This window comes from Ipomoea nil, unplaced genomic scaffold (genome assembly GCF_001879475.1).
Source record: "Ipomoea nil cultivar Tokyo-kokei standard unplaced genomic scaffold, Asagao_1.1 scaffold2219, whole genome shotgun sequence".
NCBI lineage: Eukaryota > Viridiplantae > Streptophyta > Magnoliopsida > Solanales > Convolvulaceae > Ipomoea > Ipomoea nil.
The window spans coordinates 635594-652452 of record NW_017618647.1 but is presented as its reverse complement, the minus strand read 5'-3'; the positions used below and the strand labels follow the sequence as shown (position 1 = coordinate 652452).

Here is a 16859-nt window from a genome sequence, read left to right as displayed (position 1 = left end):
ATAATTATAAATAAAAAAAATTTAATTAAAAAAAAAACTACAACTGCCGGAGACGAACCGTCTCTGGCAGTTCCGTCTCCAGCCATGGAGACGAAGACCTTCGTGTCCATGGCCAGGAGACGAAGTTTCATCTCCCTGGCCATGGTGACGAAGCCTTCGTCTCCGGCCATGGAGACGGAACTCCCGGAGACGATTCGTCTCCATGGTCGGAAACGAAGGGATTGTCTCCTGGCCATGGAGACGAACGTCTTCGTCTCCATGGCCGGAGACGAAGAGTTTCGTCTCCGGCCATGGAGACGGAATTGCCAGAGACGATTCGTCTCCGACAGTTCTATTTTTTTTTTTTTTTTTAATTAAAATTTTAATTAATTAATTTATTTAAAATTATATTTAAAAATTATTTTTAAAATTGATAATCGTCATTTCAGGTAAGCAAGTCATTTTGGACCTAATTGCATAATTTTGTGTTGTTTAAGGACCCAATTGCATTGTTTTTTAGTTCGATGGCCTAATTGCATTTTGGTGTACAGTTCGGTGGCCTATTTAACCCTTATTCTTTTAAACTTCAAATGCTATATCGAGCTTTGAGTTATTGTCAATCTGGCAAACTTTATTTACCTCAACATGTTCTATACTAGGGGCGTAGGGAAAATCTCATTCTTCAAGTACGAGTAACAACATGAATAGGAATATCGGAGCGTGTTGATGCAACTTAGTAGATGCTATGAATAAAGATCCAGGATGCATTTTGATGCAGCTCAATAATAGAGTAATAGAGCAGGGTTCAAGCCCTTTTCTCATTTTCTATAAGATGATTATAGAAAAGGGTGACATAGATATTCTAGGCAATTTTCTGGCAGGTTGAAGAAAATATTGTGTGATGTTTAGTTGTTTACCATCCTAACTTAAAGCATCCACAAAAGAGATTTTTTAAAAAAAAAAAAAAAAAAAAGAAAAAAACTTGAAAATGGGTTGTAAAGTGACCGGGCTATAAAGGCAGGTTGCAAAATCCCGCTTAGGCACCGATTAATCGGCATCTAGGCGCTGGCCGACCGCCTAGCGTATCACCATAATCGATGGTTTAGGTGGTTGGCCAGCTAGGCGGTCGCCTAGGCTGCCTAGGTCGCTTAGTCGGCCGATTAGCTATTGTTTCCTTATTTTTTAAATGAGTTATTTCACTTAAAACGATATCGTTTTGAGCAAAATAACTTTAAATTGTTTAAACTTGTAACGTCCGATTTTCACACTTACGAGCCTAGTTTAAAACATTCATTTAAGAACAGAGATAGGAAATAAATGCTAGATTAAGATAGATGAACCCAAATATCAACGTCATAACACCCGATTTTCACACTTACGAGCCTAGTTTAAAACATTCATTTAAGAACACAGATAGGAAATAAATGCTAGATTAAGATAGATGAACCCAAATATCAACGTCATGGGGAGTGCTACTGCCGTAGCCACCCATACTCGAATGACTGTCCAGCTAACAATCTAGAGTCAAAAGTTTAATATTTATCAAAAAGAGTTTACAAACTCAGGTTTCCACGCACTAACAAAATCCAACGGTAGTCTAAGGCTACATCATACGATCAACATAAGTCTCCAAACACTAATCATCATAGGTCAAGGCTTGCAAGAATAAATACTAAGTACTAACAACCAACGAAATAGATCTAGAGCTACACTATTACATCCTTGATCAAATGTGCTCTCAACATGAATTGGAACAACCTGAAAAGGGTTATAAAGAAAATATGAAACAGTAACCCGTTAGCATATAATGTTAAGTATAAATCACTCAACCTTGTAAAAAAGATATACATATAGGTTTGAAAAATAGTTACGTTGTTTGACCCCACATATATCACATAGGTTCATAGAGAGGTAATTCAAATCATTCATAGAGTATAGGTCTAGGCAAACTCATATATATATATATATATATATATATATATATATATATATATATATATATATATATATATATATATATATATATATATAGGCTTCGGATCCCATGAGGTCACTTAGATGGGTGAGATAATGGGGCCTCATCTCATCCATTAAATCATAACATATCAAAGGGTGAGATTGAAAGAGATTTATTTTCCATCTATGGTAGTAGTATATGCATAAGGGTGTATAAGTAATTGTAATATTAGAGCTATATATGGTTAGGAATAGATTGGAATATATTCCATGCTAAGGATCAACTAATTATGGTGTTGAATAATATATTTACGGTTATAAATTATTATTGATAGAGTGTGAGTTGTATTTAAACATTTGTACTCAGCAATAGTGTTTTGCGGTGGGATATCTCCTCAACAATGAAGGTGCAACCAGAAAGAGGTATGTGCAACCTTAATAGAAGTGTGTTATGGGTTATGTTCTGTCTGTGCAGCCATTTAGTTAAGTCGGTGCATTGAGTTACGAACCCAACGCACAAGCCCAAAAACTAAACCAAACAAACGTCAGACCTACTAGAATCCAGTGTTAATTTTAAACCCCAAAAAAAAAAAAAAACACACCCCTTGTAAACCTCAATCGCACAGACCATAACAACAAAAAGCACCAAATAAATATATAAAATAACAACGCACCAACAGTTAATAGATCATAACATGTTACAATTAAAATACACATACCAAAATTGCTTTACGTAAAAAAACAAAAACCAAGCTATAAAAATATGGTAAAAGTCTGCCTCAATTCTAGTTGACAGTCCAAATAAGAGATATTTGGCCTGAAAACTTGTCAACCAATTTGTGACCCAACGCACAAGCCGAACACATAAAATGCACACAGAAAAACTTCATAACACAACGCAAACTTCTGTTCATTAATTTTTAAATTGAATAACGGAATCAACATGCAACAAAAACCACAACCATACCGCTGATTGATCATACCCGTCATAACAAAGAATTTAAGCCAAACGCACACACGGGAAAACAAATTGCACACACAGCATAACAAAGAATTGAAGCCAAATGCACACACGGGAAAACAAATTGCACACACCCGATACAATACCATAATTAAGTAGTGCACAAGCCCATAAAATCTGCTAATTAATTATTACACCCTAATTAAGACACTACCAAAAAGACAACAACACCATCACATGCAGATAAATCACACGCACAAGGCATTATATTCAGCCAAATCTAATCCATCCAAAAACCTAAATAAACACATCAGATCAAGCCTCACCACCTCGCCTGACAAAGGTAACCTCACCGGATCCAAAATCTATATATATATATATATATATATATATATATATATATATATATATATATATATATATATATGTAAAAAAATGATTTCAAATCTCAGGTGAATTCAGAAAAAATGAAAAATAAAATTTGACTATCTAAACAAATATGAAATATAAGTTAATATTTACTATCCCTATCTAATAATTATTAAGATAATAAGAATATTAAGATTATAATTCTGATAAAGAAATCGAAATCCTATATGAATCATTATGTTTTAGAATAAAAATCTCATTTTGAAAGTCTAATTCTATATTCATCTAGTTTAGGAATAGCTAAGAATAAGAAATATTAAGAAATATATAAAATATATAGTTCATAACCAAGATTCCCAAGGTTTATTGATATTGAATTCCTGTGCATATAAAATTTATGTGATGGGGGCCCGCTTAGTTCAGGGGTTAGACCAAGGGGAAAGTTCTAAAATAAGTAAAAAAATATCTATTATATATATATATATATATATATATATATATATATATATATATATATATAGAAGAGCGCTCATATGCGGCGAGGTCTTACGGTGCGGCGGTGCGGTCAAATTCCAGAATACACCAACAGTGTTAACAATATGCACTAACAGTGTAATAAAAACACACCCCAATGAAATGTAATAAAACATCACAAAATACACCACAGACTCAAAAAAACACACCATATAACTCACCACCCCAATGGTGTATTTCCGAACAGTGTATGGTGTTTTTACTCACACCTAATGGTGTGTGTTTGGTGATGCAGGGCTCTGTTTACTCTGTTTTGTGTGGTGTATTTCCTAACGTTGATGGTGCATATTTGGTGAACTATTGGTGTTGCCGCACCGTAAGAAATAACCGCACCGTAAGACACTGCCGCACCTGAACCCGCCTATATATATATATATATATATATATATATATATATATATATATATATATATATATATATATATATATATATATATATATATATATATATATATATATATATAGGGAAGGGATCAGGTGCATTTGTTGCTTCCCGTGCGGTTGTGCGGTGGATTAATGTGCGTGAGTGTTGTGCTTAATACGCCTGAGATTTGTACTTAATGTGCGTCATGTTAATATGCCTAAGTTTTGTACTTGATGTGCCTGAGTATAGTGCTTAATATGCGTTAGATTTATGCTTAATATGCGTGAGTAGTTCTCGAAAATAATACTCCCAAACTCTCCATTCAAAGACCGTGTCCAGATTGGGTTTCCATGGTGGTATTCACTATTCAGGGCACTTACAAAACCATTATATTGTATTTGGGGCGGTTATCATGGTGGTGGTTAAATTGAGATGAAAAGTAAAGTGGGGTTGGAGAGTAGAAAACAATGATTTCGGCCGAGAAATTGGGTGGTGGTGGACGGGAACCTTTCAACTGCACGAAAATATAGATCATCATCATCAGGGAGGGACCAATGGCTACTGGGGATGGGAAGAAGCTGATATCCATATTTTCTGCTGCATTTTACACATTCACGCATATTAAGTACAAATCTCAGGCACATTTGACACAACACTCACGCAAATTGAGTACAAATCTCATGCACATTAATAACCGCACAACCACACGTGAACCTTTCAACCGCACGGGAACCTTTCACTCTCTCTCTCTCTCTCTATATATATATATATATATATATATATATATATATATATATATATATATATATATATATATATATAACTAACACTCATGCTAATTCAACCCTTAAGTACCTACCAATTAAACGTGTATGCATAGATACCAATACTTGAAGTGAATAAACATGAGTAGTTCATAAGAAATAGCATAAGTACAATGCAACCCGATGCTATCATAATGAGTAATTCAAATGATAAAATAATCACAGCATTTCACTTGTATTCATATGAAAATATATGCATCATAGTAATAGGTTTCTCAAATAGATATGAAAATCATTTGTATAGATACTCTCACCCTCAAGAAAATAGGATGTCATAGTAATAGTACTAGAGGATCTCATATCAATCTCACCTGTATCATCATGATTCTAAATCATTCACACCTGTCTCATCATATCATACGGTGGGGAGGTAGGAACTTCACGAATCGTGAAAGATCCTATCCGGGCTCGGCAAATATTGGTCGGCCTAATACTCATCTTGCTCCCAAATCTCATATCAATTTGAAATCATGTATCGTACCTTCAGTGTGCACACTGATCGAGATTTCATGTCTAGCGGGTAGTATCCAACCTTGTAGCCCATGGGTTTTCTACCAATCTACTTCAATCATATATCTGTCCAGGATTTTTCTACCGGACTTTCTAATCATCATATCTTTTTCAAACTCATATTTGTCTAGGATTTTTTTACCCGACTTTCTCATCAACATATCATTTCATCATTTCCGCCGAAGGGACATTGCCCAATCGGGTTCCTCTAAAAATATAGGTTTTCCTCACATTAAAAGAAATAGTGGTGACACACATTTGAAAACTTCCCTTAATATGGGAATTATAATATCATGCATGTTTTCCAAAAAGAGTGTGAATAGATCGACATAGGTTTATATATATAGGTTTTGAAAGAGTTTAAGGTATTAGTATAGACCTTTCATAAATAGATATATAGCACTCACCCAAAAAAAAAAAAATAAATAGATATATAGCTTTAGTATGTAAAATATAGGTTTAGGTATAAAGGATTGGGAAATAATAATTCATGCATTAATATTCATGTAATCATGCCAACTCACTCTTCAATGCAAAGTAATCTCTATAAGTTGAGCATTTAAACAAATCTTTTACCATTTCATGATTTAATGCTAAAGTCAATATATACTCAATATTCATAATCAAATGTACCCAAACATTTAGTAAAATCATAGTTCATGCTTTGATTGAAAATGAATTTTTGGTCACATATCACTTAGGCAATTTCACATAACCAACATCAAAATCTCGAGCCACACGGGCCCACGAGTTTTGGACTGGGTTGGGACCTCAACACTGAGCCAAAAAGGGATCCTGTGTCGAGGCCGTGACCATGCAGGACTAGGTGAAGGGACTAGATAGTCCCGTCACTGAGACCCGCAGCAGTCACAGCACAGAGTGGCAAGGCTCAGAGAGCCCGCCACTTTGAGCCCAACCTTCACGCAGGATTGGCCCGCGGGCTCAGAGAGCACGCCACTTTGAGCCCAACCTTCACGCGGGATTGGCCGGCGGGACTGTCCAGTCCCTTGGCTTGTCCCACTAGGTTGAAATCCCTGGCGAGACAGTGACCTCTGGGATGATGCTTCTCCAACATTTTCATGGCGGAAAACCTATTTTCAGACCACAACACATCTTCAAAACACGTAACAACAACATTATAGCATCAAGACATTATCATCACAACATTATAGGCACAAAATGACACATATATCTCTATTTTCGAACACCACAACATCATTTACAGACACAATATTATTCACAGAAACTAGGGCAAAAATATTAAATTTTGGGTATCCATGAGTTATACCTTGAGATTGCTAACTCCTAGTATGAACCCCTCCTTCAACTATGGCTTCATCCTTCACCTCATATCAACCCCAAGCAAGAACACATAGAACACATATAATACACAAGCACATACATATATTATATAATGAAATAGGTAAGGAAGAAGAAGATGAAAGGATGAAATGAATGAAGAAGGTGAAGAAGATGGAAATGCTCACTATGTTTTCTTCTTGGTGGTAGTCTTTGCCGATTTTGAGAGGAGAAAACGAGGGAGGGATTGAAGAGATCAGCTAATGGAATAGTGCCTATTTATAGGCTCAAAACCCTAGGTAGCAATGGAGAGGGAGTGAACGGCTAGGGGAGGGCTTTTAGGTCATTTTGCGATTTAAAATTCTAGGTTAAGATTTTGGGTTGAATTGAATCAAGTTTAGGTATAAATGCAACATAAATTTTTAGAAAGAGATTGAGTTCATTTTAAAATTAAATATGGTTAAAACAACTCTATCAAATTCACAAGTTCCTCTCAGATAGATTTTTGAGTCAAAGTTTTGATACACAAATATACCCTTTGATTCAGATTTTTAGAAACATGAATAGATATACATATACTCTATGTTAAGGCATTTTGGAAATAAGAGTTTAAAATAAAAATGTTTAATTCACTTATTAAAATCATCGTAGGAATAAAAATAAATTCAAAGTTTTATTTTAAATTTTGGAAAAACGAAATTTTTTAAAGGAAAATATTTTTGAGTTGTCACAAAATTCTATATGTTTTTAGGTTAATTTTTAATATTTTAATATTAACTATTAAGAGTATTAAATAGTTTATAATTATCAAGTCTTAAAAAATTAAAAAGTTTTTAATAAATAAAAAATAAATAAAAAAATACACGGGCGCATAGGTGCCGATTAAATAAAAAAAATACATGAAACAAGTTTTGTTAGATATTTGATCCCTTGAAGTTGAAGATTTGCTAGGACTAAATTTCCCCGACCAACATGTCTTGCCCCACCAGACCTCTAATCGGGTTCTTCACAACACCTAGGATTAAGGTTGCTCATTGCACACTGCCCAGTCACATAATTACGCTATTTGATCGCTTCACATGGAAAACTGTTAAATTTTCTACCATTGGATCAAAATTTAGGACCTTTTTGCCGATCTAACCGTCTAATTTTTATTTATTATTTATTTTGTTATCATTACAATTAGTTTTGGTTGGTAAACGAAAATTTTTACGAATTTTAAAAAATGGTCAAAAAATTAATTGAAAACTTGATTTTAAACAATAACTATTTAATACTGTCACTTTCAATTGGTGACCGAAAATAATGAAAAGTATATGGGCAACTTAGTTGGTCTGTAGAATACAAACAAATAGGAAGAAGAGGAAAAACTTATGTATTATCTCTTGTGAGTAAATCTCAATACAAGTACTGTATATATAGTGCCATAAATACAAACAAAGAGACGCATAGAAAAATGAAGAGATACATGGGAAAACAAAGAGACACATGAGAAAACAAAGAGATGGGAAAACAAAGAGACACATGAGAAAACAAAGAGATGGGAAAACAAAGAGACACATGAGAAAACAAAGAGATGGAAAAACAAAGAAACTAAAGATGATTATGACTTGAATGTCTCAACAACCCCACTCAAGTTGGAGCATGCGGATTTGAAATGCCCAACTTGTAAAGAAGAAATTCAAATTGCTTTTGCCCAAGAGCCTTTGTGAAGATATCAGCTAACTACGAATGGTAGGAATGTAGGATTGTAGGAAGGGAAAATCAAACCATATTGAATTGCATCTCGAACAAAATGACAATCCACTTCAATGTGTTTTGTTCGTTCATGAAAGTCTGGATTCTTTGCAATATGAAGAGCCGATTGACTGTCACAAAACAATTTTATAGCTTTGGGATGATGAAACCTCAGACATAACAACAAACACTTTAACCATTTGAGTTCACAAGTAACGGCCACTATAGATTTGTATTCCGCTTCTGGGGGAAGAACGAGAAACAGTATTTTGTTTCTTTGTTTTCCACGAGATTTGGGAATGGCCATGAAACACCAACCAACTAGTAAGAGATCGCCGAGTAGCAGGACATGCAGCCCAATCAGAATCACAACATCCCTGTAGTGTTAGATCACTGTTTGCTCGTAGGAGAATCCATTGACTTGGGGAACCTTTCAAATAACAGACAACTCTTAGAGCTGCCTCCTAGTGCTTATCATGCGGTTCCTGCATGAATTGAGACGACACGTGAATAGAGTATGCGGGATCTGGTCGGGTTACGGCCAATCTTCAGACAAGACGCCGATATGCTGTAGGATTAGAGAAAATTGGGCCACTAGCAAGGCCGAGTTTGTGGTTTTCCTCAATAGGAGCACTAACCGGCTTGGCCCCCAACAATCCTGCTTCAGAAGTAATATCAAGAGTATATTTTCTTTGACACAAAAATAATCCAGAAGCGCTATGAGCAACCTCAATACCAAGAAAGTATATTAGAGAGCTGAGATCTTTCATATGAAAACAATCATTGAGATAAGTTTTAAACGTCTTTAGAGCAGCAGAATCATTCTTAGAAATGATGAGATCATCGACATAAATAAGCACATTTATCTGAACTCCACCCCGAGTGAAGGTAAATAAGGAGTAGTCAGAATAAGATTGTAAGAAACCATATCCTTTCAAGGCCGTGACAAGTTTTTCAAACCAGGACCTTGGTGCCTATTTTAATTCATACAAGGACTTGCACAATCGACACACTAATTTAAGATCGGATGCTTCAAAACCTGGTGGAAGCTTCATATACAGCTCTTCAACGAGATCACCGTGCAGAAAATCATTGTGCACATCCATCTGATGTAGTTCCCAATTTTTAGAGGCTGCAATGACAAGAAATGCACGAACAGTAGTCATTTTGGCAACTGGAGCAAAAGTTTCAGTGTAATCAATGTCTTCTTCCTGATGATTACCAAGAGCCACTGATCTTGATTTGAATCTTTCAATCGACTCAATGACTCCCAAGAGCCTTTTTCCCAAGTGGGAGATGCTCAAGAGTCCAAGTTTGATTGTCTTCTAGGGCTCGAATTTCATTTTTCATAGATTCTTTCCAGTCACTATGTGTCATTGCCTCCTTAAAAGATTTTGGCTCTTTTTTAGAAAGAATAGTTGTCAGAAAAGTTCTGTATCCCAGAGAAAAATTGTCACAATTTATGTAATGAACTAAAGGATAGGGAGTACCTGAGGGAGACTGTGGAGACAGTGTGACAGAGGATGGACTTATAGCAACAGTAGAATTAATAACATAGTCACGCAACCACACTAAAGGAACTTTATTTCTCATACCCTGACCCATCTCAACATTCTGATCCTGGTGATTTGGAACAAGATTACTAATGTGTTGTTCAGGTTGTGAGCTGAACTCGGGTATGGAGTTTGACTTTGGTTGAGAGGTTGGCTCGGGTGTGGAGCTTGGCTCAGGTTGAGGGTTTGGCTCGTTTGTGGAGTTGGGCTCGGCGTCTTCAACAATTACAGAAAAATCTTCGTGAACAAATTCTCCATGAGGATTGGTAGTCGTATTTGTGAGGGTAAATGAAAAAACATCCTCAAAAGATTTTACATCGCGGGAAACAAAACAATCTTTAGTGTCAAGATCAAACAACTTCCAACCCCTTTTCCCAAATGGATATCCCACAAAGATGCATTTTTTTACTCTTGCTAGCAAATTATCGCTTTTTTGCTTTTTGATTGTGAGCAAAGAAGAGACACCCAAAAACACGAATTGTGTTGTAAGATGGAGGACTACTAAAAAGAATTTCATAGAGAGTTTTGTTATAAAGCAACGGTGTTGGTGTTCGATTTATCAGATGTGTGGCCGCAAGAACACATTCACCTCAAAAATAAATTGGCAAATTGGCTTGGAATCTCAAAGCTCTCGCTACATTGAGAATATGTTTATGTTTCCGCTCAACCCTACCATTTTGTTGAGGAGTTCCCACACAGGAAGTTTGAAATAGAATTCCAGTAGCAGAAAAAAAATCACGCAAGCAATTGAATTCAGTACTGTTGCCACTCTAAACTACTTTGATTGATTGAGAGAATTGTCTATCAATCATAGTCACAAGACACAAAAACATTTTGAGAACCTCAATTTTATCCATCAACAAAAAAATCCAAATTGCTCGCGAATAATCATCTATAATAGTCAAGAAATAACGCGCACCACAAGAGGATTGATGTTTGTAAGGACCCCACAAATCACAATGTATTTTCTCAAATATTTGAGATGCTCTATCATTACTCAAAGGAAACTTATCTCTAGGTTGCTTATCACGAAAGCAAACCTCACAAACTTTATTAAAACTTCCCACAACATTGCCAACAGACGGAAGAAGGTTTACCACTTTTTCAGATGGATGACCCATTCGTTGATGCCAAAGATTGACTGAAGTTGTCACACCATTTACTGTAAGATGTTGCACTGAATCGATTCCCTATCACGTTTCGTTCATAGAATGAATTTTTGGGTAATAGGAATGCTATTCCATAAGGAATGGAATAGGCAAGGAATAGAATATGAATTGTATTCTATTGTTTTGTTCGCAAAAGGAATAGACTTTAGGAATTATATTACAGTGTTTGGTTGGTTTAAGGAATAGAAATGAAATATGTTTTAAAAGACATAAATACCCTTATAAAAATATGTGGTGGCGGTGGTGGGGTAATGGTGGCGGCAACGGTGGTGGTGGCGGCAGTGGCAGCAGTGGTGGTGGCGGCAGTGGCGGCAGTGGCGGTGATGGTGGTGGTGGTGGTGAAATAGGAAATAAATTTAATTAGTTGTAAAATAAGAAATATATAAATGTGTGTGTGTGTGTATCCTTGTGCGTAGTAAGTAAAGGGGGTCTAGCCTCTGTGATTTTGCTGAATTACCATAATTTACATCCTCCCAGATGATTTTTCGGGCCGGAGTAATCCTCAAGTAGTACATTCCTATAAAATTGAACCCATCATCCAACAATTGTTATACTATGGACCAAGGTTCATATTGCATTGTAAATCTTTGTCTAAAAATTATGTGTCTGCAGTTAATATATTCTGTATCTGCAGTTAATCGTTTTCGTACATGTAAACAAATTGAAGGCAGATCACATGATAATTATAGATACATAACATTGATGGGGATAATTCTCCAGGCGTCGTGCCCATTTGATGGTCGGTCTCGGGCCCTTAGTGCGGGCCGAACTCGATTAGACCACTTTCGGCCTCTTTGGTGTGCCTTCCCGACCTCTAATACCCACTAGGCTTTGGCAGAGGATGGATTCGGGAATGGCTCCGCGGCTTCGGGTGAACCAACCTGCATAGGTCGGACCGATCATTTGGTACCTCGTAGCATGGCACACTGCGCCCAGAAATATCATGACACGCGGCCAAGGCCCCTTGGACCCCAGTTGGGGCCTGTGCATGGTGCCCACGTGCTCAGCATGCTACCGGTCTGGAATCTGTCTCCTAGCGACTACTATAAATACGACATTTATTGCTGTCAGGAGTGATTTATCTATTTCAATACTATAGCTATTAGCTCGGAGACCTCTGGTCCACTATCACGTAGACTGGGCTATATTTCTTAAGCCAACAAGCACACCAAACATAGGATCCAAACCCGGAACTGACCTGGGATTGTCGACTGTAGACAATACGCTTTGTATTTACTACATCAAACATGATAATTAGAGAAACATAAATTGTTAACTCCTGGTACAAAATATGTTAATTTCATTCACGTAACATGTTAACCAACATCTTATGTATCTGTAGTTAAACATATTATGTAACAATTTATGTGTTTGTAGTTATCAAGTTATGTGTTTGTAATTACTAATTACCATATTATGTGTCTTCAATTTTTTTTATAGGTACATGAATTGTTAATTGTAGGTATAGAATGTGTTAACTGCAGGCAAAGAATTTGAATGTTATTTTTGGACCAAGGTCCACATAACAAGGTAGACCCTTAGCTTATCCATGGTATAATTTGCCATCATTAACGTGTCGACACGAACACAATAAGGCTAAACACGGATACATGTTAAGGTTAACAGGTTGAAATTCTTAACACGAAAATAATTTGTAAACGAGTTAAATGGGTTTAAACACGGACACGACACGTTAAGTTTAACGGGTTGAAATGCTTAACACGAACACAATTTTTAAACGGGTTGACACGATAGACACATTTTGTTAACAGGTTTCGGCTCGTGTCGACACAATATGACACGAAATCAATTTAAACCCACTAAACTTATTAATATATATTTAAAAAAAAAAAACTAAAATTTGAAGTAAAGTTGGAAGAGGTTTCTAAGTGTCTAGGGTTTTTTAGTTTTTAACTTTCCTTTTATATTAAATAAAAATGAGTTCTTAGGGGGTTATAAACATATTTCTGTAAATGAGTTAACACGATAATATTAACGGGTTAAACATGTTCTTAATATGTTTAATGGATTGACCCATTCAGACATGAAACATAATAAGTCCTTAACGGGTCCACTCGTTAACAACTCGAGACACGTTAAGGCTAAACACTAACCCGTTATTTTCGTGTCCGATTTCATGTCGTGTTAAGAGGTTGTGTCAATAATTGTCAAGTCTACATCCAAGGGGTTGGGAAATGGGTTCCCGACATCCTCCAAAAAATTCATCATTTTTTTAATTTTTTTTTTTTTTATAGTTTTCATTAGGGGTAGACATTTTGGTTTAGGTTATCCGAGCCGAGCATAGCCGAAACTGATTTGAGCGGTTCAATTTTTTTATTATTAAAAATTGATTGGTTCTATATTCTATAAATTGAATGATTTGAGCTCGGTTCAGTTAAAAATTGAACCAACAGTGAACAACACATACTCAAAATGATTTAAATATCATTTTTCACGCAAATTTCTGAACATTAACAACTATTACAATAAGCCAATAAATTACATCACAAACCCTAATCCCATCTCTCTTTACCCAAGTTGTCATTGCAGATTTGCAGGTGGTGTCTAGTAATGGGGTAGCCCCTGTGTAAATTAGTTTGGACTCTCCTAAAAAATAAAAATAAAAAATATAAATCCAGGCCCTTTTTCATTTTTGCTCCGTACTTGAAACTGATGGTACTCTTCCTCTGCCACAGTCAACCACCAAGGCCACCTCCTCTTCACTCCTCTGTCAATGGCCTTTCCTTTTCCTGATCCCTTTCAAAAATCTTGTCTGTACCATTCTAAGATGCCGTTTGGTATTGCTTTCAAAGAGTGCTTGGTTTTCTGATTACTCCTTTCAGTTGGCAATTATTCCTCCGACCTTTGAATCTGCTAACAAACAGTTAATTGAAACTTGATTACTATATAATTGTTGTACATCTGTCGTTTGTGGCTCTAAGAATTCTTCACTGGTTTTGATTTTAATCATCGACAGTACCTGTTTGTACGTATCTTGATTCCTGACCTTCTTTTTATCCTTCATTTCTCTTTAATATATGGCAATAAAAAGTGGGTGTACGTACACTACTGAATTTAAAACTTTACTGATTTTCAAGGAATATATTAAACTGGGGGTTTAGAGTAGACGTTAGGTGATATTCTATTTTAGAGGTCTAACATTGTATATGTTCCTGTGCAATTAGATAGGCTACTCGACAACGGCTTTTTGTTGACTATTACGGATCTGTAGTCTCATCTCTTATTTAAATCCGCAATGTTAGAAATAGGCAGAGATTAATCAGGCTCTGATACCAAATGTTAGAAATACACAAATAATACATGTAATCTAACCTTATAGCGGAAGCATATGATCAAGAATCTCTAGCCATAGTTGAAATCCACGTTGCATTGTTTGAAGAGCAGTAAAGAATTTTAGGATTTTGTCTACCACTTGGTCTCCTGTACAACTAGATGGTGTAGTCACAAATCACAGGAGCAGTGGGAGGACCATACACACATATATAACCTACGTGCCATCATTATAGGTTAAGTAACGGAAACCGTTACTTCCGTTTCAAACCACAACATTATGACCATAAATGGCCTATTAACTTGCACCACTTAATGGTGATATAATGGAAAATGTTACATTCTCCCACTTGGTGCAAGTGTTAACTCAAAGAAGCAAAAAACATGAACCATAGAGATAGTTCCTCTTAATGAGAGTAGTATCCACTTATGGTTACAATGTAACTTCTTCTCTAAGTACCTTATGTGGTATAAAACTTAATGAATAAACCTTATGTTCATTCTTGATTATAATTAGTTATCAAAAACTAATTATTACCGCAATGGCTAAATTTGGCCTAATAAACTTGCACAACTTCATTTGTACAATATTAATGGAAAATGTTACAATTTTCCACTTGGTGCAAGTATTGACACAACCTTTGTTGAAGATCAAAAAACCTGAATCATAGTGGTATGTCCTCTAAATTAAAGTGTGAGTAATACCATCTATGCATCACATGCATTTTGATTCTCAACTCAGGTCCTTTATGAATAAACCCTACGTTTATTCTTGGTCCAACCTTATGGATGTTTCTCAAATAAATATGCGCATAACCATGAGAGAAACCATCCAAATTATTATATAGAAGTGACAACATAAATGTACGTACAATATAGTCACATAATAAGTTCCATGTACCCCATATGATCCCAAAACTTTTTATAAGCATGCCTTAAAGTAGAGATCCACAACTATTAGCATAATGCTAATATGTTGCATGACTAACTCATTATCTTTAATACTATCGCTGAGAGCTAAGTTTTCAGAGTAGACACGTCTGTCACTCCTACTCTCATTAATCTTAGCAACCGACAGTAATTAGTAGTCTATATTCCAATGACTTAGATAACAAATTCTTGAGTCTAAGCCCACAAACGGAACCTTAAACATACACCTTATAAATAATCTCCAAAACAAAAAACGGAAGCCCAACTTTCATGCCAGAGAGCAATAACGAGGACTTATTAATGTAACTTTATGAAACAACAAAATATTGTATCAACATAATCAAAAGTCCTCTACATTCATCTATATGAACTAACATCATGAGTCTTTGCATGCTTTATGTCTCTCAACACTGAATTTTGAGCCTTTTCAATCTTAATGGCCCAGGATCAATTTGATGAGGCGAAAGACTCCAATAAATGCTAAAGAATCTAACTCGTGATAGTTCACCATAAACTTAATGCCATTGTTATAATAAAAACTATTAACATTGTTACAACATTTTCAGAAATATGTTGCACAACTTGTAGCTAGTTCAACAAATTGAACTATTGATTTTACAATAACAAGGCAAGGTGTCTTATCTTTGAAGTGGAGCAATATTGAAGTGAGACATCTTTAATGATCTTTCCAAATGATCACTCCCGCTGATCAAACGGGTATCTATATTGGATCTTTTTCAAATGATCACTCCCACTGATCAAACCATTACTCCCACTAATAAAGTTATTCTTGAGCATAAATGATATACACACTAATGATCCTCAAGTCCAACTACTTTAACAAGGATTATAATTCCCCACCATAGTTGGACATGTTAAATATGTACATGTAACAGACACAATTTCCAACTACTTAAACAAATTAAATTGCTTTAGTTGAAATTTGGCTAGATATGTACAATTCCAATATAAGGATCCAAAAAGTATATCATGTCTAAATTCAAAATCTCTATTGTGGTTGGGCTGAAAAACCAAATAAGCCACATACAGTAACAATTTCAAGTTACTAAAGTTTTGGAGGTTAACAAAATACATGTCTTGCCAATGCAACCCATGTGACATAATAGAGAATTATAACTGGCCTTAAAGTTATAAATTCTAAAATTGGTATGATAAAATTTTATCTTGATCATCAATTAAAACAGGAGAATCCAGTGACATAAAACTTGCCTGTAGGCTAAAGTTTTATTCAATTAGACTCAATTGAGACTTTATGATAATCAAATAGAAGAATCTAGTGACACAAAACTTGCCTGTGGGCTAAAGTTTTGTTCAATTAGACTCAACTAAAATTTATGATAAAATTATTATCAAAGGGGATAA

At 35.5% G+C, this 16859-nt stretch overlaps 1 protein-coding gene across 1 annotated transcript; it reads right to left on the bottom strand.

The window, feature by feature from the left end:
* Positions 1 to 9081: 9081 nt before the first annotated feature.
* Positions 9082 to 9699, bottom strand: LOC109150214 (uncharacterized mitochondrial protein AtMg00810-like). Its single transcript, XM_019298132.1, has 2 exons — positions 9573 to 9699; positions 9082 to 9464 (listed from the first exon to the last, which is right to left on the bottom strand). The coding sequence occupies exons 1-2, from the start codon at positions 9697 to 9699 to the stop codon at positions 9082 to 9084; spliced, it is 510 nt and encodes a 169-aa protein (XP_019153677.1).
* Between the last annotated feature and the right edge of the window lie 7160 nt (positions 9700 to 16859).